Source organism: Mustela nivalis (assembly GCF_964662115.1).
Source record: "Mustela nivalis genome assembly, chromosome: 1".
NCBI lineage: Eukaryota > Metazoa > Chordata > Mammalia > Carnivora > Mustelidae > Mustela > Mustela nivalis.
Window position 1 is genome coordinate 91,669,357 of NC_139020.1, and position 25,007 is coordinate 91,694,363.

Consider the following 25,007-nt stretch of genomic DNA (forward strand, 5'->3'; position numbering starts at 1 on the left):
ATAGATTTGTTACATTTTATTTTCTCAACAGAGCTATAGAATCTACAGCCCAAGAACTGAGTGCTACTTGCTTTTCCATGGCTTTTAGCTGAGTTAGTTACAGCCATGAAAATAAAACGGGAAAACAAAACTGAAGTATAAATTAGTAATTGGCATAATACTTTTTGGGTACATATTTTGTTATAATACAAGCATAAATGCAGAGTTTGGTTTTTGTTTTTAATTTGAGCAGAGATGACACACAATGTTACATAAGTTTCAAGTACACAGCATAGTGACTCAACAAGTCTATACATTGGGCTCTGCCCCACAAGTGTAGCTCCCATCTGTCACCAGGCAACACTATTACAAAATCATTGACCGTGTTCCCTATGCTGTGACTTTTATTGCTCGGTTCTGTTTTAAATCACGGCTAGCAAAATCCTAGCTACCTTTGGATTATTCCAGAAGTAAAAGAGCTCTAAGGCTGAAAAGAAACTCTGCCGCAACCCTGTTTTGAGTTGGACTCATCCTCAAAATGCTCCCTAGGTCAGAGAAGATAAATGGGAAGAAGAGAGGGGGAAAGGGACAAGAGAGATCAACGAAGCGACATGTTCTTTGACTTTCCCCAGGACCACATCCAGCAAGCAAGATATTACATCAAAGTTAAATTGTTTACCTATTCGATGACCTGTCCATTTTTTCCTTACCATTGATTTCCACAGTACAAAAATATTATTTCAGTGGCAAGGATGTAAACCTTATTCATAACAGGATTTCAACCACATCCTGAGAACGAAGCATCTCGTCAGATAGTGTGCCCTCATTTATATTGAAGGCATGCTGGTTTTATTTGTCAGTGTTTGTTGAGGGGGTCACAATATCAGGAAGCAGGAGATGGCTCATCAAAGCGTCTCTGGGAGCCCCTACTACTCATCAATTAGACACTACCTTGTTTTTAACATCAGGGCGGAAATGCATCTCCCTTGACCCATTGTTAGAAGCTTCCTTCTGTCTTTAAGTTTTTTGGAAGGAGCACTCAGGACTCGACTTCTTTTTTCCAATAGGTAATTGTCACTAATTAATGCTCCTGTTGCATCCAAGAATGTGGACCTGTGACCCTGAGTAATCTGGGCCTGTATCTCTGGCCTTGGAGCAAGGACACTCTAATCTCCTGACGCTACTCACGGGGCCCGGGTCACAGACGCAAGGCTTCCCGCTGGGTTCCTGCACAAGCCTCGAGCTGCTTCAAAGCCAGTGAGTTCAGTGGGGCAGCCCAGCTTCAAGGACAACGTGGCACCTGGCCAGGGGCAGCTGTCTGAGGTGAGGAGAAGCTCTCCTCCCTGAAGGCCTGGAGATCTTTCTTCTGAAGCCAGGGCCTCGGGTTTCATTCATTCCACACCCATTTGCTGGGCACCTATCCTGGGCCAGGCCCTGTCCACGGCACTAAGGGTGAAATGAGGAAGATCAAGGACTTGGTGGCAGGGAGCTAGAACCACGCTCAGGCTCGGCACTTTGTGAAAATATTCTTTTAAGTATAACTAGTCAAGACTGTCTTGTTTTCCCTTTTATGTCTTACAGGATAAAAAAATATAGTCTTGTGATTTTTCTCATTTGTAAAAATGGGGTGATCTCACATATTCATTACTTTATCTCGTTTCTCCATAAGACTTTTCATTTACTTTCCCCTCTGTTCCTTTCCCCTCCCTTCTCTCTCTCTCTCTCTCACACACACACACACACACAAACACACACACACACAAGCAACCTGAAGCATGGGAATTTCTAATGAGCCTAATACTCAGAATGACTTCCAGATAAAAATTCGTCGTCTCCCATACTCTCAGAGAGGCACTAGACTGTCAAGGACACCTGTCCAACATTCCTTCTCCACTTAAACAAAGCTTTATCTTTTGCTTTTCTTCTAGTAGTAAATCTTCCCCCAAAATCAAGGCTAGGAACTACCCTCGTGCATAAATACCAAGGTTTAATTTCAAATCAATAAAATCTATATAAATAAATGTCCAGCATTTAAAAAAAATAATAAGAAGAAAACTCTAAACTTTAAAATAGATAAACATAAGGGCTGGTGTTTATTTTGTAAACTGGTCTTCACATTAGAAATGTTGGATTCCTTTGGATAACCTTTTCCCATGTTTCTTTTCAGATGTTTATAGCAGTTTCATTTCCACGGTTCAAAAGCATATCACTCATTGAGAAGTAAGGTACAAGCATGTATTTTGTAATGGTGCAGGCCTAAATGATAGAAACAAATCTGCCAGCTAATAAGACCTGAGCTTTTCACACTTCTTTTTAGCTCATACTGATGTGTGCAACCATGTTGGAAAGATAGCATAGCACAGTGCCTAGGAATATTCTGGAGCTGAGCCGCTAAGTCCAAATCTTTCTCTTCTACTGAGTTTGGCAAGTTATTCAACCTCTCTGTGCCCCAATTTTCTTATCATAGATTAGATGAGTTCATACCTTTAAAGCTTTTAGGGAGTCTCTGGCCCATACTATAAGTTCTATGTAAGTATGAAGTACTATACACATATTTATAAAACACATCGGCTTACACAAATACCTGAGCCTATAATTAAACAAAAAGAAGGCAGACTAGAGATATGTTGTTACCTTGGCTTTACTTCCTCAATATGCCTTGCATTCACTGTGCTCATGTCTCCCCTAGCCAACCTTAAAGTTGTTAAGAAAAGAATCCTGTTTTATCCGTCACAGAATCTCTCCTTTGGCCCAAGATGGTGCTTATACATGGTGTGTGTGGGAGGAGGGGGAAGGGTCATGATCATTTGACCTGGATGAATGAACACATGAATTTCAAATTCTTGATTTTGAGGCTGAATTAAAATTTATTTCAACTAACATTTTTACCACAAGTACTATTGAGGTTACTTTTATATTAGTGGTAAAATGTTTGCCTTATTAATTTGATTGAGACATTGATAATGAATTCAGTAAGACTTGTTCAGCTTTTTCTACTTGTTAAAAATAAGTAAACATCCCTAAAATCATCCCATATACACATACCTACCAACTATTCAGAGGGATGGACTCTTTCATAATATTACGTTCATAATCCAGTTGTTTCTGGAAATCTTTATTTCAGGGAGCTTAATTTGGTAACAAGGAGGCATTCCATTGGCATCTTAAAGGTTGTTTTTAGTTTTTTTGTGTTTTGGTGTTATTTTTTTTTTTTTGCCCCAATTGTAACTCAAACAATGAATCCTCCAAAGTTGGTTACATTCACTCTACAAAAAGTGTTGACTTATTATTTGCTCTTTAAAGTAAATACAAGCATTTCTTGGACTAGATATCATCAACTTTAATTTTATTTTTCTCACATAAATGTTAATCAAGAACTAAACAGATAATTTCCTTCTGTCACACAGCAATTCCACTGTGGTGGAACAAAGTGTTATCTTAAGTTTCACAGAGCAATTGTTCAATAATTCCTGTTGGTGGCTCCTTTCCAAATCTTCTAGAATGGCCCAGCCTGCTAGCCCTTGAAGCTGGAGGAGGGCGGGCAAGGGTGGGTGGGTTGCTGTCACTCAAGAGCTCAGTGTTGTCGCACACTTGCTGGTTCTCCCCCAGGAGCAGCTCCTGCTCACAAGGCTGACACCCGGAGCATGCTGTCTGTTTGATGACAACTGCTAAGAAACCTCTAAACCTTGAAAGTGTACAAAGGGAGCTTGGAGGCAGCAAGGAAAGCTTCATGTCATTCTGGTTTGGTGAATTAAATATTAGGAAGTTTGGAGAAGAAGAGATAGGAAGCTTAGAGAAGAAATTCATTCCTTGAAGCTGAAAAGCAGCACCAAGATCAGTTCTTTCTCAAGTTCAAAGAATTCTGCCTCAACGAGAAAATACTGTTCCAACTTACACTACCCAACCTCTGCCTTTAAAAAGAAAAAAAAAAATTACAAAGCAATCCTTTAGAGTTGGGCCAATTAATCTTTTTAGGTAGACTGTCCAAAGAAGAATGAAAACTCTCATACTTGTTTTCCCATCAACTTCCCCATACAGATGAAATAAGTTTGTTGAACCTCAGATGTACAGAGACCTGAGTCTACCCAGGACACCAAATCTGTTCATGACGCACTTCAACAAAATTTGAGAATTAAAATGGGTGGGGTACCTGGGTGGCTCAGTCGGTTAAGCATCTGCCTTCACCTCAGGTCATGATCTCAGAGTCCTGGGATTGAGCCCTACATTGGGCTCCCTGCTCAGCAGGGAGTCTGCTTCTCCCTCTGCCTCTGCCCCCCACTCGTGTTCTCACTCGCTCACAAAAATAAATAAAATCTTGAAAAAAAAAGAATTAAAATGCGTGTAGAATAACTTGAAGTTAATCAGTTCAATTCTCCAATGTCTTAAAAGGCTTGAAGATCTATGATCCAACAGTAAGTAGGGTCAAGTCTCTATTTTAATTTTATTTTCTTCCTCCTCCCCCATTACAAGCAGCAGTTAGTCAAACAATGTATTTTTTGAAGATGTGGGAGTGGCTTGCTAGAGAAATGGGTTTCCTTCCCACTCACAAGAAAGCCTAGACTTTTTCAATTAAGAGACAAAGATAAGTGGGGGAAATGTTAACAGAGGCAAGAACCTGGGTGACATTTTTATGTACTTCTGTCTTTTTTCCTATAATCTTTATGATGAAAATAAATTGTCCGCATCATGAGCATGCATGTGTTTATGTGTGAGGATGTGCACAGGGTGAGGTTTATCTTTTTGAACTGACTTCCCTGTTTACATAAATCACCAGTGCATCCTGCTAAGATGCAGACCACCCTAGGTCTGGAGGGGACCTGAGATTCTGCATTTCTAACAGGTTCCAGAGGGACACACATGTTGCTGATCCATGGATCACACTTTACGTAACACATTTGATGAGTGTGGGCTCATCAAATGAGAAGCTATACCTGGGGCCTTCTCCTGCCAGGCCAAAAGAGGTTAATAAGCTTGATCCCAAAATTTTAGAGGCCACAACGAAAGACAGAACTTGACAAAACCTGAAATAGCTTATAGAATGTGAGCTGTGGGTTATTGCATTGATTTTTCTCTTCTTTGAACAACTTTCACCTGCTGGACTGACCCTACCTCATATTAGCCAGGATCTAGTGGCTAGTGGAAGGAGCAGGACTATGAAAAGAAGGATTTTCCTACCTATTTGTGGTCCTAACTTAAGAATGGACAGCCCACCTGACGTCAGCATTAAGGCTCCCCACTCAGATGCAGGCACCTCGTTTGGAACCTTGGGATGCCCATCTCCCCTTTCCTGCAAGGTGAACGGATTTCCATTCCCCATAGCACTGGGCCTCAGTCCTCAGCTACCTGCACCAGGCCCTTTCCAGGCTCTCTCCTCCAAAAAAAACTCCTCTCCCCATGGCTTTTCTTCTTCACGTCCTGAAACTTTCTTTCCTTCCCATTCAGTGCCATCACAATGAGAAACCAATTTCATACCTATCATCTCATTCAGTCTTTATATTAGGTCTATGGCAGATTATCAACCCCATTTTAGAGATAAATTCCAACCTAGAAACAGTAAAGGACTTGCCTCCGAAAGTCCAACAAGTAGGTGACTTGTGAAACACACACACACACACACACACTTTCCATTATCTTGTTTATTTCCACTAATGCTTCAGCTCTTAGCTAAAGCAACCATTTCTTTGGTATGGCAGCCTGGACACAGCTGGTAAAGTCAGGAAACTGCCTGGGAGTCTGTATGACCTTCAGAGAGAACCTGAGGACAAAGGGTGGAAGGCTGAATCAAGAACAGGGAGACCTCCTCCACATGTGGCATGATCTTGAGTACCCTACTGATGGTTGCCCTGCCATCCTCTAATGCAGAAGGGAGGAGTCACGGAAGACATTCGGGCATCAACCTGAATAAAAACAGCAGCCCAGTAGCTTTTTATATAATTTGTCAACCTTAACCAGTCGTTACTTCAACTCACTTTAGCAAAACTGGAAAGGATAAAATACAGCTGATGGCAGTCTATCCTCAAGCAACAGCTAGTAAGTAAACCCCACGGGCTCACCACCACCCACCGAAATGTAACTATCTCCAAACATCAGAAGAGCTCCTGTTTCCGAATATTAATTTACTTCGGGCTTCCCCACTGCAGGTGCGCCATACAGCATAGATCAATTAACTATCTGCTCCAGGCAACGAGTAGTGAAAAACAAATGAGCATTTCTCAAACAAGATAATGAAATCTAACACAAACCATAGAGTGGACTCAAGTATTTTAGTTAAAAGCCACTGTCCTCTCAAGGAAAAAGAGTTGCTTCTTCTGCTCAGTAGCAGGATTCTGTTAAAGATGGTAATCACTCACCTAAACATTCAAAAAAACAAAACAAAACAAAAAAAACAAAGCAAAACAAAACAAAACAAAAAACAAACAAACAAAAAAAACTGAGGCCCTTTCTTTCTCTAGCTAAAAAAAATTAGCTTTAAAATCCAAACCAGAGATGGACCAGCAAGAGCTGCTAGCCTGCAAAATACGGTGGCATTTTCACAGTTAATTTTGCTGCCATTTGTGCCTGAATTTATCGTGGTTTAGAAAAAGTAAATTGCGAGGCTAACACAGCCCCGGCTCAGGAGCGCACCAGCGGCAGCGCATCCCCAGGTCGGGCTGGATATTTAGTGCCGCTGTGCCGAGAAGGCCGAGGAGAGAGCCAGGGGAGGGATTACCGCTCCATGCTGCCCATAAATCACCCGCAGCACTTCCCACAGTTCCACGCTCACAAATAAGGCCGGCTGGCAGTGTGTCACTGCTACACAAAAGGAAGGAGAGCCCGGGATGCCTTTGGCCCTCCTGGCCCTGCTCCTCCTGTGTGCTCATAAAACAAGGAAGTACCCCAAGGATGCTTGCTCTCACTCTTCTCCCTTCAGGCCCTCTGCCCTCACATGCCCTCCGGAGAGGCAGGGGGTGGGGCGGGGAGCATCAGGTATCCAGGGATTTCAGCAAAGGCTGGTTACCATTGGCCACAATGCCAAAGTCACTTCTCACGTGGGAGCCCACTGGGTACTCAGGCTTGCTGATAGACCTTTTCCCAACCAAAGGCGATAAATCAAGTGTACCTTCCATCCCCAGGTGTCTTCTGTTTACCAAACCCACATCTGGACAGTCCTGCTCGCCCCTTACTGCCCAAGAATTTTCCTCAGAATAGGAAAATCAGTTTGTTTGTTTTTTTAATTGTGTATAAATATGAACTTGCTTTCCTTTTAAAAACCTGCATTAACCTCTAGGGGGTGCTAGTCATAAGTGTAGAGAAGATGAGAACTCTCAGACCCAAAGGCTAAAGTGAAAAACAGCACCCTGGTGTCACCCCACCTCCAACCCCACCCCACAGAACCAGCCCTTCATGTTCTAAGACAGTCATCAACACGATTCCTGAAAACAATAGCAGCTTCTTGTTTAAAATGGAACTGCACCTGCTAGAATAACGTGTCAACAAACAATTGCTTTGTTTTTCATATTAGCCATCCAAGCTGAAGCAATGGGACTTCCTGAAGTGAATACTGGAAGACTTATTCTTAGAAGGGGACAGAATTCTCAATTTAACACAAGGCTCAGAGGGCCGGAGTGATGGTCATCTTCCTTCCTTCTTTTGTATTCCCCAGTGTTCATCTTATTTGGTTTTCAACAGGTTTGTTTCCATTGCAACCCTCTGGCTTCCAACGCCCACAGTGCCATATTTGGCAAATACACTCATTTCTGCTTCCTATCTGTGAATGACAAAGGGCTTTAATTGCTGTTCCACTATTTCAAACAGTTCTCAGAAGATTCCTCCCTCTTCTGTTGAAAGAGTTGGGATGAAGCCTGATGAAAAATTCTTTGCCAAGTGTTCAATCATGGCTAAATCATTCTGTTCTTTCAATTTAACAGACTAATTGTGATGTCTGTGTCTGGCTTTTCTATCGCTATTTGATGCTTGTCTGTCGATCAGGTTGGGACACTTTTAAAAGAAGTTATTTTGGTAGAATAAGGTGCTCGGTTGTGATTAAAAAGTGTTTTAAATGATTCAGCCAAGGTTGTCTCCCTGGGCACAGGAAGTAACTACAGCCAAAATGCCCTAGCGAGGGCGGCTATGAAAGACTGCTCACACCTATTATTACCTTTATCAAGGTGCAGCCAGACACAGGGCTTGCAGGAATCAGCACAGGTCCAGGCCTCCAACACCATGGATTCTAGTGCAGCCAATGCTAGCAGTAAGTATATGACAAGGACATGAGATCCGCTTAAAAAAAATTTTTTTGAAGTGTCTCTGTTTTCACCTCTGTGAAGTAGAAAGAGATAGAACACTACACATTACGATTTTATGCTATTTTGAGAATGGAAAAGTAACACGAAAAACACAGCCTGGTCTAGAAGAAAGGTATGAACTGATGCTGCGGGCCAGCTGCCTTCTAAATTTCTTTTCAGCTAGAAAGCCCAAGAGATCTACTCCAGCTGAAAGAGCCAACTTTGGAAAGGAATTAAAGTAGCTGAAATTGTCCAGTATGTCAGAGACTACTGAGTTTTCTTGTTAATTTAAAACTGTGCTCAATTTGACACTTCTTCACCTATTAATTGAGAATTGACTTAGGTTTCCTAATCTATAGAATGGGCATATGAGTAGTATCCCCTTAATTGAGCTGTCATGAGAATTAGGTGTATTCCTACCCATAAATCTTTGGAACAATACTTGGCATGTAGTAACTACTCCATAAACATTAGCAATCTGCAGTGGTTGTTGTACAATAGATATGGGATTCATTTGATTGTTTATAAATGTTTTCAAAAAATAAACGAGCTCAGGCAGGAGTTGCTCATTGTGCCCTTCTCAAACTGCTTATAAAGAGGTGCCTTCAACACTGTCGTTGTTGACGGCCCTCATTACAGGCTGGCACTGATGTCAAGGTAAAGCAAAGCCCAACGGAAAGAAGAAACCTCCTTACGACTCCCAAGAGATGGGATGGTGGCCATCAAGTTTAAAAGCTGACAATTTCTGTTTGCGCGCCTCCAAACCTCCTTTCTTCACACTGAATATTTTGAGCTGTCACAGGGACAACAGCGGATCTCCCCCCACAGAAGGGGCCTGCACGGCTTCTGCCAATCGTTAGTTCATTCTTCCAAGAAAGAAGCTGGGCTAAGCTCACTTCCAGCCACGAGACCATGTATCTAAGGCCCTGATTACTGGTTGGCTGCAGAGAGAATACTGTCAGACGAAGCAAAACTAGACAGCTCCATGCCTGACACAACCTGTGGCATTCCCCCAATACCTGTCATAAAACATACCAACTTCCACCTCGGTGCGAAGACTGTATCACCATACTCTTGAGACATTTTCATCAGAATGAATAAGGTAGCTGAATATCAGTGGGAATCAGTTAATCGGATTAAGTGACCCGTTGCCTTTCATTGATGGAGCTCCTTTTGTGTACCTGGTCCTGTGCTGGCTCCAGAGTTTCAAAGATAAGATCAAACAGTCATAAAACCAAGCCATACTCTTGAGGACTTTCAGACAGTATAACGGAGTGGTTAAGAGCACAGGCTCGGGGGGTCAGACTGCCCGGTCACGGTCACTAGAACGAGGAATGGCAGGTGATTCATTAAAAACTTTTCTACTTCACAGTCTTCTCCCAATTCAGCTCTGTTTCCAGATGGAGTTTGTTTACTGAGCCAGAGACCAGATGAAAGAGTTAAGTCAGGACTCCTAAAATCCAGAATGCTTCTTTCACATGGATTTGTGGCCCAGAGAACTAGGAAGGAAACTGGAGGAAGCACGCATCATTGAGACTTGTCAAGTCACTATGCAGTTTGGCTGTGAAGCCCCCTACCTGGTCTCTTCATTACTAGGTGGTGTGGGCAACACAGTCCTGATTAGCTCGTTGCATTCTCAACACCTAGCTCTTCTAGAATGAACCTAGATAATTCACATATAAATCCAGCTGACATTGATGGTTTGTGCAAACGAACAAAAATAATACTGAAAACACGTGATTCAGAAACTCCCTTGGTTCATATATTCCACTCCAACATGTTCTCTTGTTAAATGATAATGCATCACAATAATATGATGACGTATTACTGAAGAATGATAACTTTCTGAAACTCCATAATAGTCTTTGAACAAGGAATTAATTCTAGGACTTTAATGATTTATGTAAAAACTAAATACCAAAAAACAAAATGCCACGAAATACCCCCCCAAAACTCAGATTTTCATCCTACAGAAAAAAACAGATCACTGAAACTATTTGTGGAACTATTTTTATCGTTGAGTTTGTAGTTTGCATTTTCTAGACAAACATATGTTGAATTAGGGTAACTTGGGGCCATTTATAAATTCATAAAATTGAATTCTGCTTTACCTATCCTCCTTGCCCTTTAAAAAACAAAATGCTGGTTCTCCTAAAACACACATGTTCACACAAGCACATACACACACACACACACACACACACACACACACACACACAATCCCTCTGGTCTTCCCTTAGTGTAACAAAAAGGTTATTTCCCATCGCCTTCCTTCAGGCCTTCTCCTTCCTTCCCCAAGCTGCTCATTCCAACACTGCCTTTAACTCTGATGACTCTTATTAAACACGACTACTTAATTACCATCAATCTATTATGCTATGTACTTCACCGCCACTGACACATCTGATCCCATTATGTGCCTGACCTTTAACGGCCATCAAATCAAAGTCATTCTGGTCAGTTCAGCATGGGCCTGACCCATGTCCAGGTCAGAGACAAAGGTACAGGGGCCTGGCAGACCACGTTACTCTGCCCTTCACTTAACACCTTTGTCAATAGAATTTCACAACTGGGAAACTGCCAGATTTCTGCTTGACTTGAATAAGATGCCCCTCCTTTTACAGAAAGCTGAAATAAATAATTACACACATGCTGACCAGCACCAGCTTTAATGTAATTGGGCAGTAAGACATACTTCCTTCTTTGATATTTGTGTCAAAAAGTCTTCGGTTGGAAAGTGAGGATTGATGGGGCAGCCCTCCAGAATATGCCAAGCATTCCATAATGGCAGACAGTCCCTTAAAGATACCCCAAGGGGGCGCCTGGGTGGCTCAGTGGATTAAAGCCTCTGCCTTTGGCTCAGGTCATAATCTTAGGGTCTTGGGATCGAGCCCTGTATCGGGCTCTCTGCTAGGCGGGGAGCCTGCTTCCCTTCCTCTCTCTCTCTCTCTCTACCTGCCTCTCTGCCTACTTGTGATCTCTGTCAAATAAATAAGATCCTTAAAAAAAAAAAAAAAAGATGCCCGAAGAAAGGACACTGTAAGACAGCTGGTGTATGGCCACAGCCGCGTAAGCAAGTACGTGGCCACCTTGCCATGCAAGGTAACCCCGTGGAAGTGTGCGGGGTGGCAGAGTTGTGCGCTATGCCTGACAGAAGCAGCTGTTTGGGCTGCTCTACCTCAAAACTGAAAAACACTCCCTCTCAGCCTAACAAGACAGCCATTTATAAGGGAGCCTCTTCCGGCTCTTGGGGCCTGGTCATTGTTATTCACTCATAGGCCTTCCCTGGTGGTAAACATGGCACTGTTTTCCCAGACCAAACATAGACCCTCCGACGAGGTAGCCAGACACACTGTCTGGTGTGCACAAACATTTCGACTTCTGACTGGACAGCTCAACCTGGCAGTATCTTCCCCTTGCCTTACTTCACTAATGCGTGTGTATTTTTACCAGCCCCTCTGGGAAAACTACCCTGTTTTATGGCAACTTGTTGCTGACAAGGAATTTCTCATCAAGATTGAAATCTCGGACCATTCTCAAAACCCCCACCCTTCTGAGACCCAGAGCACAGGGATGAGGAGGCTTAGAAAGGGCTGTGGCTTAAGAAAGCAATATTGTTGTTTTTTCATGGCTATGACAAATGAAAGCCCACATGGAATTGCCAAAAGGCAATTACAAATTATTGCATTAATTATTAATTATTAATTCAATTATTAATAATCAATTATTAATAGATTAATAATTGCTAATTAATAGTAAGCAATAATTAATTATTGCTTAGAAAAGCAACAGTTTCGCTTCGATATTTTTTCTCATTTTGGGATTCTGTCTTACCTTACCTTATTTTTTTACCTCTGTCGTACCTTACCTTATTTTTTTCTCACACCTTCTCCAAAAAGATACTAATCTGAGATGATGAAATATACCTTCTATTTAGCACCTTCTTTAACTCTTACTCTTTGCCTGGTTAAAGCTGTTTTCATAACAGTTTTCTATTTTTACCAGGCTCTTTAGCCTTACCTTGCATACTAAATGTACTTAGAAGTCTTAACCTAGGGCCGATAAAGCCACCCAGCCCCCTAATCATTATCTCAGCTGAACTGAAGCAGTTCAGTTCCCTGAAAAATATGAAGTTTCACTGTGTGAGAAATGGGAACACAAATAATAAATCAGAAGGAAAGACTTCAATCCCATTATCATCTTTCATCTGAAAGACTGAAATTCACAGTCTTTCCACAAATCACTTTACTCGCTCTTAAATGTCTTCCAAAAGACTCTAAATGTCCTCTAAATTGAAGTTAATTGTTAAGGAAGGATACGCTCAGGTGATCTATCATTAGACCCAGTAAAAATATTTGGCAGTGCAAGCCTCATTCCCATTGAGAATTTCAAGGCAATTGACAAGCAATCAGAGGTTATTCCCATATTGGCAGAGATAGTCTGAAACGCAGAGCATAGGATAAATACAAACTTCCCATTTCAGACAGTCAGTGATTATCAAAGAAATTATCTATCCAAAAGCTAGCACATTGGAAAAAATAGCATATTACCTAGTATATAACAGTCATTTATCAATTCTATTTCTAAAAGCTCATTCTGTTCATAAGTTCGTGTACTTAAGTGATACTTACAAAGAACAAAAATACTTCTAACATTTTCTTGAGATTTTTGTCCTTGGGTCTAAATCAGAGTATCAGAAAGAATCAGATAAGACACATAACTGATACGTTTATAACATTAACTGTATCTCCTTGTATTTGTTGTGTAGCTTATCCTCAGGCTCCAGAACCAAAGATTTATCTCCATTTTCATCACTTTTATTAGAAAATGTCCGTGGTACTGTTGTTTACTCAGTAAATATTTCTCTATGTCTGGGACATCTGGGTGGCTCAGTTGATTAAACACCTGACTCTTGATCTCAGTTCAGGTCTTGATCTCAGGGTCATGAATTCAAACCCCGTGTTGGGCTCCATGATATTTCCTATGGCTGCCTGATATAAGCTGACTTTGCCTGGTTAAAAAGGTAATAATCATTGGGAAGAGGTGGTGAGTGAACATCCTGTTGTGCTGACATACATTCACCCTCAAAGTAACTAACGGAGATTTTTGCAAATTGCAAAGCCTTAGGAAATGTCACATCTATAACTACACTTCTCCCTTTCACCCAACAAAAAGGTCCCAGAACTGAAGCACTCGGCGGAGATGGTTTAGAGGTTTGCCCAGTGCCAGCCCTCTACATCAGCCTTTCTCTCCCTCCAGACAGCAGCAATTCCAGGTTGTACAGGATCAAACAGTTGTCCCTTCCCTTACGTGGAAAACACCTGGTTTCTAGGAATAGGCTGCAGAAGTCCATCTTTACCTGATTATCAAATATGCGTTGAGAGTCTCAAAGATTCTGGATGTCTGTTCTCCGCCTTCTTAACAAACCTATATGAATTTTAAGGTTTCTTTCCTGGTTTTATTCCCCCACCCTTTCCATCTTATCCCCGTTTCTCCCACTCCCCATCTCTAAAATAAGTTGGGTTTTTCCCTTTCTTGCTTCTTGCTATGTCTCCCTAGGCATCTTGCCCTTGGAGTACGCAGACACGCATGCACACATCGCACCTATGAGGGTTAGGACAATGTGGAAGGTGTTACTAAAATTGCTGATGTTGGCCCGGATTTGTATCACCTTAACGGAGGACCAATCAATTAACCCTTTTAGGTTCTGCTTATAACGAGTTACAGCAGTCAAAAAAGTGATGCACAACCCTTTAAACAATGCTAATGTGTTCCTGTGACGGGTGCCTTGACAGTTTTACGAGACTGGATTCTAGTGAAAGCAGGTGTACATGGGCCAAACAAATTCAGCCCTGCATCATGAGGTTTGAGAGGAGATGCGAAAGTCATTCATGTATTTGGCTTGTGCAGAACCTCTGAGAAATGAGGCAAGAGTGAAAAGCCATCTGCTGCCAAAATACAAATACAGCTATTAGCCTTCTCACTCTTCACATGGTCATCCCTGAAACTGATATGGAGTGACCTTACCCAACAGTTTCACGAACGCTTTTCCACATCGTGTTAAATACGGATCGGCGTGAGCCATGCACAGGAAAAACACTTAGATGGCTTCACACGTAGGTTGCCAATTAATCACAGATGAAAAGGTTGTTTTTTAATAAAATGTAGACCTGTTTCTCCTCCCATGAGAAAACAGTAAGCATCACAATTGCCATTGAAGTTGGAATGGAATACTGGAAATCTTAATAATAGTAGCTTCCAGTGGCAGTATTTGGAAGCAAATGAAATAATTAGAGTTTCGTTTTGGGTCCACATGCCCCTCTTTATTTTTTTTTCCCTGCTCTGTGGAATGGCAGCCTTTGTTCTTCGGAACGTTAACTTGTGAGAGAGACCAATGGCTTTCTCAAACACCCTTTATCATAAAGCACTTATAAACAAGGGCCATGAGAAAATCAGGAGAAGGGAGGAGAATGAATTTACAGTTCTGTGAGGTGTTAGAGAATGCCATGATTTACACTTCAGACTTGAGCAGTGCTCTGGTCAGAGGGCAAGAGAAACGGCAGGCCTTTAGGATGCCCACACACACACACGAAGTTGGAATCTGAAGAGGATCCAAGATGTACCAACTACTTTGCTCTCCACACCCAAGGGCGCCCCCAGAGAGAACTCCCAGCCCTTTAACCAGGGTCCCCACCAAGAAGCGTGTCACCTATGCGGGTACCACCTCTCCATCTCTGGGCCACGACTTCCCAGCTTCCCAGTCTTCAGCAACCCTGGCTGGTTTTACACCTGCTGGAGGGAAAGCCTCAAACATCTAAGCCACATTTGGAAGTAGTTCATTAAAGAGGTTCTAAATGCCTATTTTTAAAATATTTTTAGAACATTCAGGAGTTTTATAGCACAGGAGAGGCCTATAAAAGTAAAGTACTTTGCTAACAGTACATGGAAGGCAATTTTCAAATTAATTTTTAGTGCACATTGTTGCTTCTGAGGGGTTTTGTTTAATTTTTATAGTTAGAGGTTACACTCATCGTTTTATTATAAGACTCAATTAGATTTAACATTTATGGAGCACCTTTCCTTTGCAAGTGACTTGGCTAAGGATTCAAAGATGAATAAGACATGGTCCTGTGTAGGAATCTCACAGTATGGAGAGACACAAACAACTGGCTCTATATACTGTCAAGGTACATAAAAGGTTCCTAGGCATCTCAGGGAAGGAACCATTCTTTCCGCAGTGGAGTGGGAGGGCAGGGTTTACCTATACCTCTGTGAAGAGGATTCAACAAGGTTCCAAAGAAGAGGTGGTGAATTCACTGGACCTTGAAGGATGATTCAGAGCTCTCCAGTATCAAGGAGAGGAGCATTCCTGGTCCATGCTAGAGATACAACAAAGGCGAAGGCTCAGAGATTGGAAAGCATGGGTACCCTGACACACCAGGAAGTTGGCTCTTGGGCCTTGAGGAGCAGCACAAAGAGTGGAGAAAGGCATAGTAGGCATTGCTGGCCACTGCACTTGGATGAACACCCTAATGGAGACAAAGTTAAGCTGTTTAGCACACATCTTGGGCAGTATACCGAAGCAGAGTGGATTTCCATGGTGTTCTACTTGCCAAAGCACTTAATCCATAAAGAATGCCATCTTCTTCCCATCATTCTCTTGCTCCTGGTTGGAACTTCTTTTTTGTTTGTTTGTTTGGTTTTGTGGGCTTGGGTTTTGTTTTTTTGGGTTTTTTTGTTTGTTTGTTTGTTTGTTTGGTTTGGTTTGGGTTTTTTTTTTTGTCTGTTTTTAACTCTCCCCAGATGATTGGCTTAGGAGGAAAAGAAGGACAAGAACGCCTTTACAAAAACTGTGCTATATTTGCCATGTGTATAGGTAATAAATACATGTTTCTTGTATTGTAAAAATGTGTATAAATATAAAACTTATCTGTTTGCTAGAATCATAATGCCATTTAGACAGGATGGTTTTGGAGTGGAACACGAGTTCAAAGCTTTATGATGAGTTTTGCCCAAACTTCCACATATTTCTGTTTCAGGATATCCACCCTCATGTGGAGAAAATCTCACAAGATGAAATTTGAGTGTGTACACCAATGTAAAGCCAGGGCAAAGTGCACCCCAGCCCCAGTTCTCCCACTCACCCCTGCTCCCCAGTGTTTCCTAAATGTTTCCTCAATTAACGCTGAATAATAAACTAATAACTAACAGCTCTTCTCCATAGCCAAGAGGTTCTACTGTTGGAACAAGCACATTTTTGTTGAAGGAGAGTTCTTAAGTGGGATATTGGATGACCATGCATGTATAAGAATGTGCAGGTAAGGAGTGTCCTGTGGAAAGCCTGTCACCCCTGGTGAGCCTGTTTCACTGCAATTCTGAGCATATTGCCTCTGGAACGATGGAATGGTTGGGGACATGCAGGGAGCTTTGGCCACCAGTCACTCTGCCTGCACTTCTACCACTAAGGCCCATTCCCTGGGCTTTGCTCCCTCTTCAATTCACTGCCCAGAGTGGAGTTAACGGGGATACGCTTCATCACCTCAGCCACTGCTGGGTGGTCTGTGTGGCTCAGGCTGTCCAGCTATCCATCAAAGCAGAGCCTCCTGAGAAGAGCAGAATGCCAACTCCCCCTGCCAGCCCACCTTTACCAGCCCTTTCCTGGAGCCCTGCCAAGGGAGGGTCCCTGCCTGCTCCTCCATTGGCCATCTGCACAAGTCTCAACGTGACTGGCAGATGGAACGAGAGTGGCTTGTTACACCCTCCACACAATGAAGAAAGAACCTGCCTTCTCTCCACAGCAGGGAAAACACACAGCAACTTTCTGCCATAACCCTCATGCCATTTCAAAGTCATCAGCAACTACCATACCCCTCGGGATGAGAGACAGTGAAACACTGGGACTACATGAGTCCTGCCGAAAACACAAAATGCTTTGCTTATGGCACAGCTGCAGAAAATACTAGAAGAACAGTTCAGGGTCTGCTGGGACTCAGTGAGGGGCTCCCCGAGAAAGTCCCCAGGAATTGTCAAATGACCCATGGGGGAGATGCAGTTTAGGGTGTTTTTCTCTTTACTGCAAGTAATGAGGAAAGGTATCATACTGCCATCGAAATCTGTGCTAAAATCCATCTTTGTGAAGTTCATTGATGTCCTTCACATCGCCTTGTCTGGATGGGTTACACACCTCTGTAGATGCATACAGGCTTACCACAAAGGAACCAGGTTTAGACTCAGTGCCCTGGCTTCAAACTCCAACCTCACCTCTTAAAGATTGTAAAGTGCTAGGAGAAAGAGGAATTAAGAAAACAATCCCATTTGCAATTGCATGAAAAAGAATAACATACCTAGGAATAAACGTGAAAGACCTCTACTCTGAAAACTATAAGACACTGATGAGAGAAAATGAAGAGGACAGAAATAAATGGAAAGATACTCCATCCTCGTGGCTTTAAAGAATTAGTATTTTTCATATACCTATATTACCCGAAGGAGTCTACAGATTCATTGCAATAGCTATTAAAATACTAATGCCAGGGCGCCTGGGTGGCTCAGTGGGTTAGAGCCTCTGCCTTTGGCTCAGGTGATGCTCTCAGGGTCCTGGGATTGAGCCCCCCATCGGGCTCTCTGCTCAGCAGCAAGCCTGCTTCCTCCTCTCTCCCTTTCACTTGCCTTTCTGCCTACTTGAGATCTCTCTCTGTCAAATAAATAAATAAAACCTTTTTTTTTAAAAATACCAACGCCATTTTTTTATAGAACAAAGAATCCTAAAATTTACATGGAACCACAAAAGACCCTAAATAGCCAAGGCAATCTTGAGAAAAAACAAAGCTGGAGATACCATGTTCCCTGATTTCAAACTACACTACAAGGTTATAGTAATAAAACAGCATGGTACTCACACAAAAACATATCCATACATCAAAGGAGCAGAATCAGGAGCCCAGAAACAGACCCACGCATATATAATCAATTAATCTATGACAAAGGAGGCAAGAATATATAATGAGAAAAGACAGTCTCTTCAATAAATGATATTGGGAGAACTGGACAGTTACATGCAAAAGAATGAAATTGGACCACTATCTTCTTTTTTGTATACACCATATAAAAAATTAGCTCAAAATGGATTAAATACTGGAATGTCAGACCCAAAAACCATAAAACTCAGAAGAAAACATGGGCAGTAAGCTCCTTGACCTCTGTCTTACTGATATTTTTTGGACCTGACTTCATAAGCGAGGGCAACAAAAACAAAAATAAACAAATGGCACTACTTCAAACTAAAAAGCTTTTGCACAGCAAAGGAAACTATCAACAAAATGAAAAAGACAACCTACTGAATGGGAGAAAATATTTGCAAATGATATAAATGATAAGGAGCTAATGCCCCCCAAAATAAAAAGAACTTCTACATACAACTCAACACCAAAAAGTCCAACAATCCAATTTAAAAATAAGACCTAAATGGACATTTTTTCCAAAGAATACCTACAGATGGCAACAGACACATGAAAAGATGTTCAAAATCACTTATCATCAGGGAAATGCAAATCAAAACCACAATGAGCTGTCACCTCACACCTGTCAGAATGGCTATTTCCAAACACAAACACACACACACACACAAAAGAAACAAGTGTTGGCGGAAAACAGGGAACCTCCATGGACTGTTGTGGAATTGAAATTTGTCCAGTAACTCTGGAAAACAATATGGAGTTTCCTTAAAATAATTAAACAGAGAACTACCATACGATTCAGTAATTCCACTTCTGGATATTTATCTTAAAAAAAAAAAAAGAAGAAAGAAAATACTAATTTCAAAAGGATATCTGCACCGTTTTGTCCATTACAGCATTATGTACAATAACCAAGATGTGGAAGCAACCTAAATGTCCATCAGTAGATTAATGGATAAAGAAGATATGGTATATACATGAAATAGAATACTCCTCAGTCATGAAAAAGAAAGAAATCTTGCCATTTGCAACAACATGGATGGACCTAGAAGAAATTATGGTAAGTGAAACAAGTCAGAGAAAGACAAATACCATGTGATTTCACTTACATAGGGAATCTGAAAAACAAAACAAGACAAAACTAGACTCAGAGATACAGAGAATAGACAGATGGCTGTCAAAGGATAAGAGATTCGGGGGTGGGCAAAGTGGGTAAGGGGGAATCAAGAAGTACAAACTTCCGGTTATACAATAAATAAGTCATGGGGGATGTAAGGTACAACATGGGGAATATAAACAATAATATTTAGACAGTAATATTGTATTAACTTTGTATGGTGTCAGATGGTAAGTAGACTTGTTGTGGTGATCATTTCATGATGTATATAAATGTTAAATCACCATGGTATATGCCTGAAACTAATATAATACTGTATGTAATTATACTTCAATTTAAAAAAGTTTAAAATGCTTCCAAATCTTTCCTCATCCTGGTATCCCTTCAAAGTCACCTGGACAATGGATACTTAATGATTTTCTTCAAACACCCATTTCTATCCCTTAAGTACATTCTAAAAGAACAATTTCATGGAGAACAACTATCATCTGCTATAAGAGAGGGAATAGTGAAAAGAATGAAAACAAAACAACGTTATTAAATTCTGGCTACATTCTATTACCCAATTAAGCCTCTCTTTTTGTTGAATGGAGACATGAGCACAGATTAAGCTGCATTCATTCCTGCAGTTGTTAGAAGGATTGAGGAGCTTGAAAAGAAATGACTCTCACTTCTTGGTTCAAGGCTCTCTTCTCTGCTCAGCCTGTGACCCACCAAAATCACGCTGTCCTTTGTTCCAGTCTACACCTCACACTTTGGGAAACCTCACGCTAAGGATTTGGAAATATAAGGCCGAGTTTGTCTGGATTTGTTTTCGTTTTTGTTTTTGTTTTTCATTTTTTCCTATTTCAGGGAGAAGGACAGCATTTTGACACATTCTCTGTCATGTACTTAGCACAAATTCCACAAGTTGCTTGAGTTTAGGGACTTGTCTACGTCAACACTTGGCTTGCGAGGGAGGGGAGTATATAGACACAGCTTGAACTGAGAACAAGTAAATGCGTGTGTTTGTCATCTTTTCTCACTTACGCCTCCATTTTCACCTCTCTAGAAGCATTCTGGTGAGGCAATATTCAGAATAAACCTCTTAGAGCTGACAAAAAGATTTATTCAGAATATGGGCTAACAAGTTCAATGACACTGTCCTTCAGGCAAAATATTCCATTCTCTCATAGCTAACTATGTTCTCCTTCTGAGAACAAATCATATCTATAGCTCCATTCTACAGATGGGCTGACTCAAAGTCTGAAGAAGTGAAAGCATTGGGCAAGATCATATACAGGGGGTGACAAATTTGAAACTCCGACCCTCTCACCTTATGCTTTTGAGTTAAACCGTGGATTGGCTGGAATCACAGCTCTAACATGCAAACACCAGAAAAGCTGTTCTATCTGCCTCCATCACTGTTAAATATTATGTCCTTCAAATGTTTCATGAAATTCATGGCGACCTATCTCAGTTAGCTCATCCCAAACTGTTTATTTTGTTAGGTTTGGTTTTCTGAAGCCTTATCTGAACAAAAGTTGTAAATCAAAAGGAAAAAGTCCATATGCACTTTCTGAACATTTTGTGAGATGCCTGTCCATCCAATGCTCCATATTTCTTGGCCCTGGAGTCTCTAACACTAGGTTCATTGTATTGCACAAGAGTGTCGACAAACGCTACACACTAAAGGAAGAAGGCAATGGACCTATCATCTGCTTTCTATCCCATGAAGCTTCCTAATCAATCTTTTCCTGTGATAACTTGGGGACTGAAGATACACTTAAAGCAACACAGAATTCTGTGAACACTAGCCATCCTCCAAAGGCATTTTTTTTTTTTAAATCACAAAACAGGAAGTTCCAAGCCATTGAAATTCACCAGTATATTTGCTTGAAAGACTTCTGGAACAACAAAACAGAACATGCCTATCCAGGCAAGAAGACTATTATAAAAGCAGATGTTCTGCTCACTTCCATGTCAGAGAAACACATTGTCAATTTAGTTAACATCCTCTGGTCGTTTGAACAGGCTTCTCAGGAAGTCAGCAATGATATAACTCAAGTACAATATGATCCTTATGTCCCCATTTATCTCCTACTTGTACATCTTAGCAGAAGATAGATGTGTGTGTGTGTGTGTGTGTTAAATGAATTAGAAAGAAGAAAACACACTGGTCGTTGGGCTACTCACTACTCTCACTAAAATGTCAACCCACACAGGTGGGATACAGGGAACAAAAGGTGCCTGAAGGGTGGATGGAATCCATCAGACATGGATTATATTCCTTGGTCCCCACAAGAAGCACAGAATAAATCACCCCCACACTCACCCTGTGTAGATCAGCCACTGGGAAGATAGTACCCAGACTATCCCAACATCCAATGTCAGGAGCCTTCGTCTGCCTTTTCCAGTGATCTGATCTCACAGCGTTTGGGGTAAAGCAACCTTGTTTTGGGTCAGCCAGCTCAGGAAGAGAGGTAAAGGTTGGGAGTCAAGAAAAGGGACAAAAGGGAAATGAAGAAACAGAATAAAAGAAGGGGAGAGTGAACGAAGAGGAAATAAGGTACAACAGAAAAAGGAAAAGGAAGGACGGAGGTAAATAGTTGTGACTGTGGGACAAAAGGGGCTGAGAAATGGTGTGGTTAGGCGTCGACACAATGGTCCAGCTGCTAGTTAGAGAATCCACCACTCAGAACGGGGCCATTTAGTAGGCCTGTACAACACCATCAGAGACAGGACAGGGACGATCAAAGTGCACAGACACACTCTTTAAGTGTCATTATAGGGGGAGAAATTTGGATTACAGACTGAATTAACTTTAGGTCCTCCCAAAACAAATAGACATTAGTCATTACGTTAAATATTCCCAAATGTCTATAGTACGTACATACGCATGCGTGCACATGTGCTCTCTCTCTCTCTCTCTCTCTCACACACACACCCCTTTGCTAACAAAAAGATAATTCAGCGTCAATAGGACAAGTTTTATTCCTTATTTATGGAGTTTTTGAGGGCACACTGTGATAGGTTTCTTTAAGCTAATGTGTTCATAAAAGAGCAATGCAAATAAGTTTATCAAAGTCACTATTAAGCCCATGTCCCCTGTCTTACTAACCCAGACTTGGATTTAAATAGCTAAACATCATCTAGGTTGATGAAGTTAACTAAGCCTCGCTGGTCAGGGTAACGGAGGGCAAAGAGTGGAGGGTAGAAGGGTCCAAGCTCCAGGCAACCTTCCTCTCCCTCAAGACATCAATGCCACCCAAGTAGCACCACAACTGCAAGGCAGCCAGTCATCAGTGGGATTTGAACAAAGGGCCAAAGGGTCTCTTTATTAAATGTCTGCTTGGGGCCTTGCAAACCCAGAATTTAACCTTATGCTACTGGGGTAATGTTCATTTGGGAATACTTAAGCTTAAATTACTCTTAAATCATTCCTCTGTGCTAGACACACCCAACTCTTGGCAGTGAACCAGAGGCGGGATGCGCCTCCCAGGACCCAACTGTTCAAACCTGAAACTTGAAAGGCCTCAAAATCCAAAAAGCAAACACAGCTTCCTAATCACTTTTTTAAATCATCTGCTTTCTCTATCACTAGCACCTTGTTTTTCTGGTGAGTAGGACCAAGTAAAAGTCAGAAGTGAAAGGCTAGTCCAGGCTGGGCTGTGGGGGGATCTGCAGCTGGGCTGCGGCAGCGCCAGGAGAACACAGAAGTACAGAGCAGACAGACCTGCCCAGGCAGAGGCTGGGCAGCCACTTGGCCCTCGGTGAATGGTGTCACTTTGTGAAAGTTGCTTGACATTCTGGGCATTTGTGCCTCTCTTTCCCTATCCATAAAATGGGGATAATAGCAATGTCTAAGTCCTAGGGCTATTATGAGGATTAAGTGAACTCTTACATGCAAGAGCTTCAAAGGGCACCTATTAGCTTAGATGATTGTTATTATTACTATACTATTATTACCGTAATTATTATCAGTTTATAAACCATGCATTACTCCCACTTGTCTACCCGAGTAAATACATACCCCCTGGTGTGGCGTTCAAGTTTGGAACCACCTGCCTCCAGCCTACTTTCATAGCCTCATCTCCCACTACTTTCATAGCCTCATCTCCCACGGCTACCAGCCATGTGTCATATGCTAGAAACAGAAGAGAGGGTTCGCCATTGTCAGGACAGAGCTCACAGTTCCTTAACTCAACTTACATAATTTCCTCTCATTTACGCCCGTCCACATTTCTATCAAAAGTGGACCCACCTTCAGCTTGAATGTCTATTCACTGAAGGTGTAAAATTCAACATCTCTAGTTAGTTGTGTTGTTTCTCATATGATGTGGCTTCCAACCCTTTAAAATCCTTTTCAAGGGGCGCCTGGGTGGCTCAGTGGTTTGGGCTGCTGCCTTTGGCTCGGGTCATGATCTCAGGGTCCTGGGATCGAGCCCCGCATCGGGCTCCCTGCTCCGCAGGAAGCCTGCTTCCCTCTCTCTCTCTCTCTGCCTGCCTCTATGCCTACTTGTGATCTCCGTCTTTCAAATAAATAAATAAAATTAAAAAAATAAAAATAAAAAAAAAATAAATAAAATCCTTTTCAACCTCTTCTTCATGTACTCCAGCTGCCAGTTTCCTTCAAAAGTAGCAACCAACACTGTGCACAAGACTCTGGATTTGCTCTGACTAATCCAGAGTATAAAGGGGCAGGTTATTTTCATAATTAATTTATTTCTTTATTGCACCCTAATATAATGTCAGCTTTTTAGAGGCTGCCTGATATCTCTAACTGATACAAGCTTCTGTTCAACTAAATATTCTTCACTTAAATCTGTTGCCATGCCTTCCCATAACTATGCCATGGATTTTTTTTTTAATCCTAAATGAACAATTTTACATTTGTGTCTACTGAGTGGCACCTTGTAGTTCCCAGGGCAGAGTTCCAATTTGACAGAATAATTTGGAACATACTTTGTTATCTTTTGCATTGGCTATATCTTCCAATGAAGTCATCAGAAAAGTATTCTATCTGCGTCATGGATACCAATGTGAAATAATATAGGAACAAGGACGGATTATTGCAGCCATCAATTAAAGAGTCTTCCCAGCTTGACAGATCCACAGACCTCGAGATATGCTAATTTCATCGGCTGTCTAACTCACCCAGCCCACTTGCAAGACCTTATCCACAAAGACATAACGAAACTATACAAAATGCTTTCCCAAAACCAAAGTTTTCAATGCCTATACCATTCCCCTAGCAAGAATCTTTTTCTTTCAAGAGCAAGGGAGTTATGTGCTGTGACAGACATTACCATTCTTTTCTAATGCTCCAAAACAATGCTTAGATACATTTTTCATGGCATATAGAAAAGAAATGGGAGGCCAAGAGGGAAGGCTCACAATTCAGTAATAGGAAGAAGCCCAGAAATCCCACCCGGTCTAGGATATTTACTCTACTGAACCTAAGGGTCAGAAGAACTTCTGAATACAATACGGCCACTCCTTAGCAGTCTGTAACTGCCAAGTAGGAGAGTACACCCCCTGAACCTTTAGACTTTCGGAAGTTTTTAATCCTGTCCCTGGTTGGCCTCCCAGATTCTATCAGGTGAGCCACACGGCAGACTAGGAAGAGTTAAGGTCTCCTGGGATCGATCTCGAGATATTTCAGAAAATCTTCAGTCACAACAATTTCAGATTCCTCCCTCAGGACTTCCA

At 41.7% G+C, this 25,007-nt stretch overlaps 2 protein-coding genes across 16 annotated transcripts in view; one reads left to right on the forward strand and one right to left on the reverse strand.

The window, feature by feature from the left end:
- MECOM (MDS1 and EVI1 complex locus) overlaps positions 1 to 25,007 on the reverse strand; it is a 545,117-nt gene that overhangs the window by 493,082 nt on the left and 27,028 nt on the right. The window lies entirely within an intron of this gene.
- The window catches only part of LOC309841265 (uncharacterized protein), a gene marked incomplete at its 5' end in the record, with an annotated part of 137,206 nt that overhangs the window by 82,852 nt on the left and 29,347 nt on the right, over positions 1 to 25,007 (forward strand). The window contains one exon of the mRNA XM_082684174.1: positions 8,127 to 8,209. Coding sequence (XP_082540300.1) covers positions 8,127 to 8,209 — 83 coding nt within the window. The remainder of the gene's footprint in view (positions 1 to 8,126; positions 8,210 to 25,007) is intronic.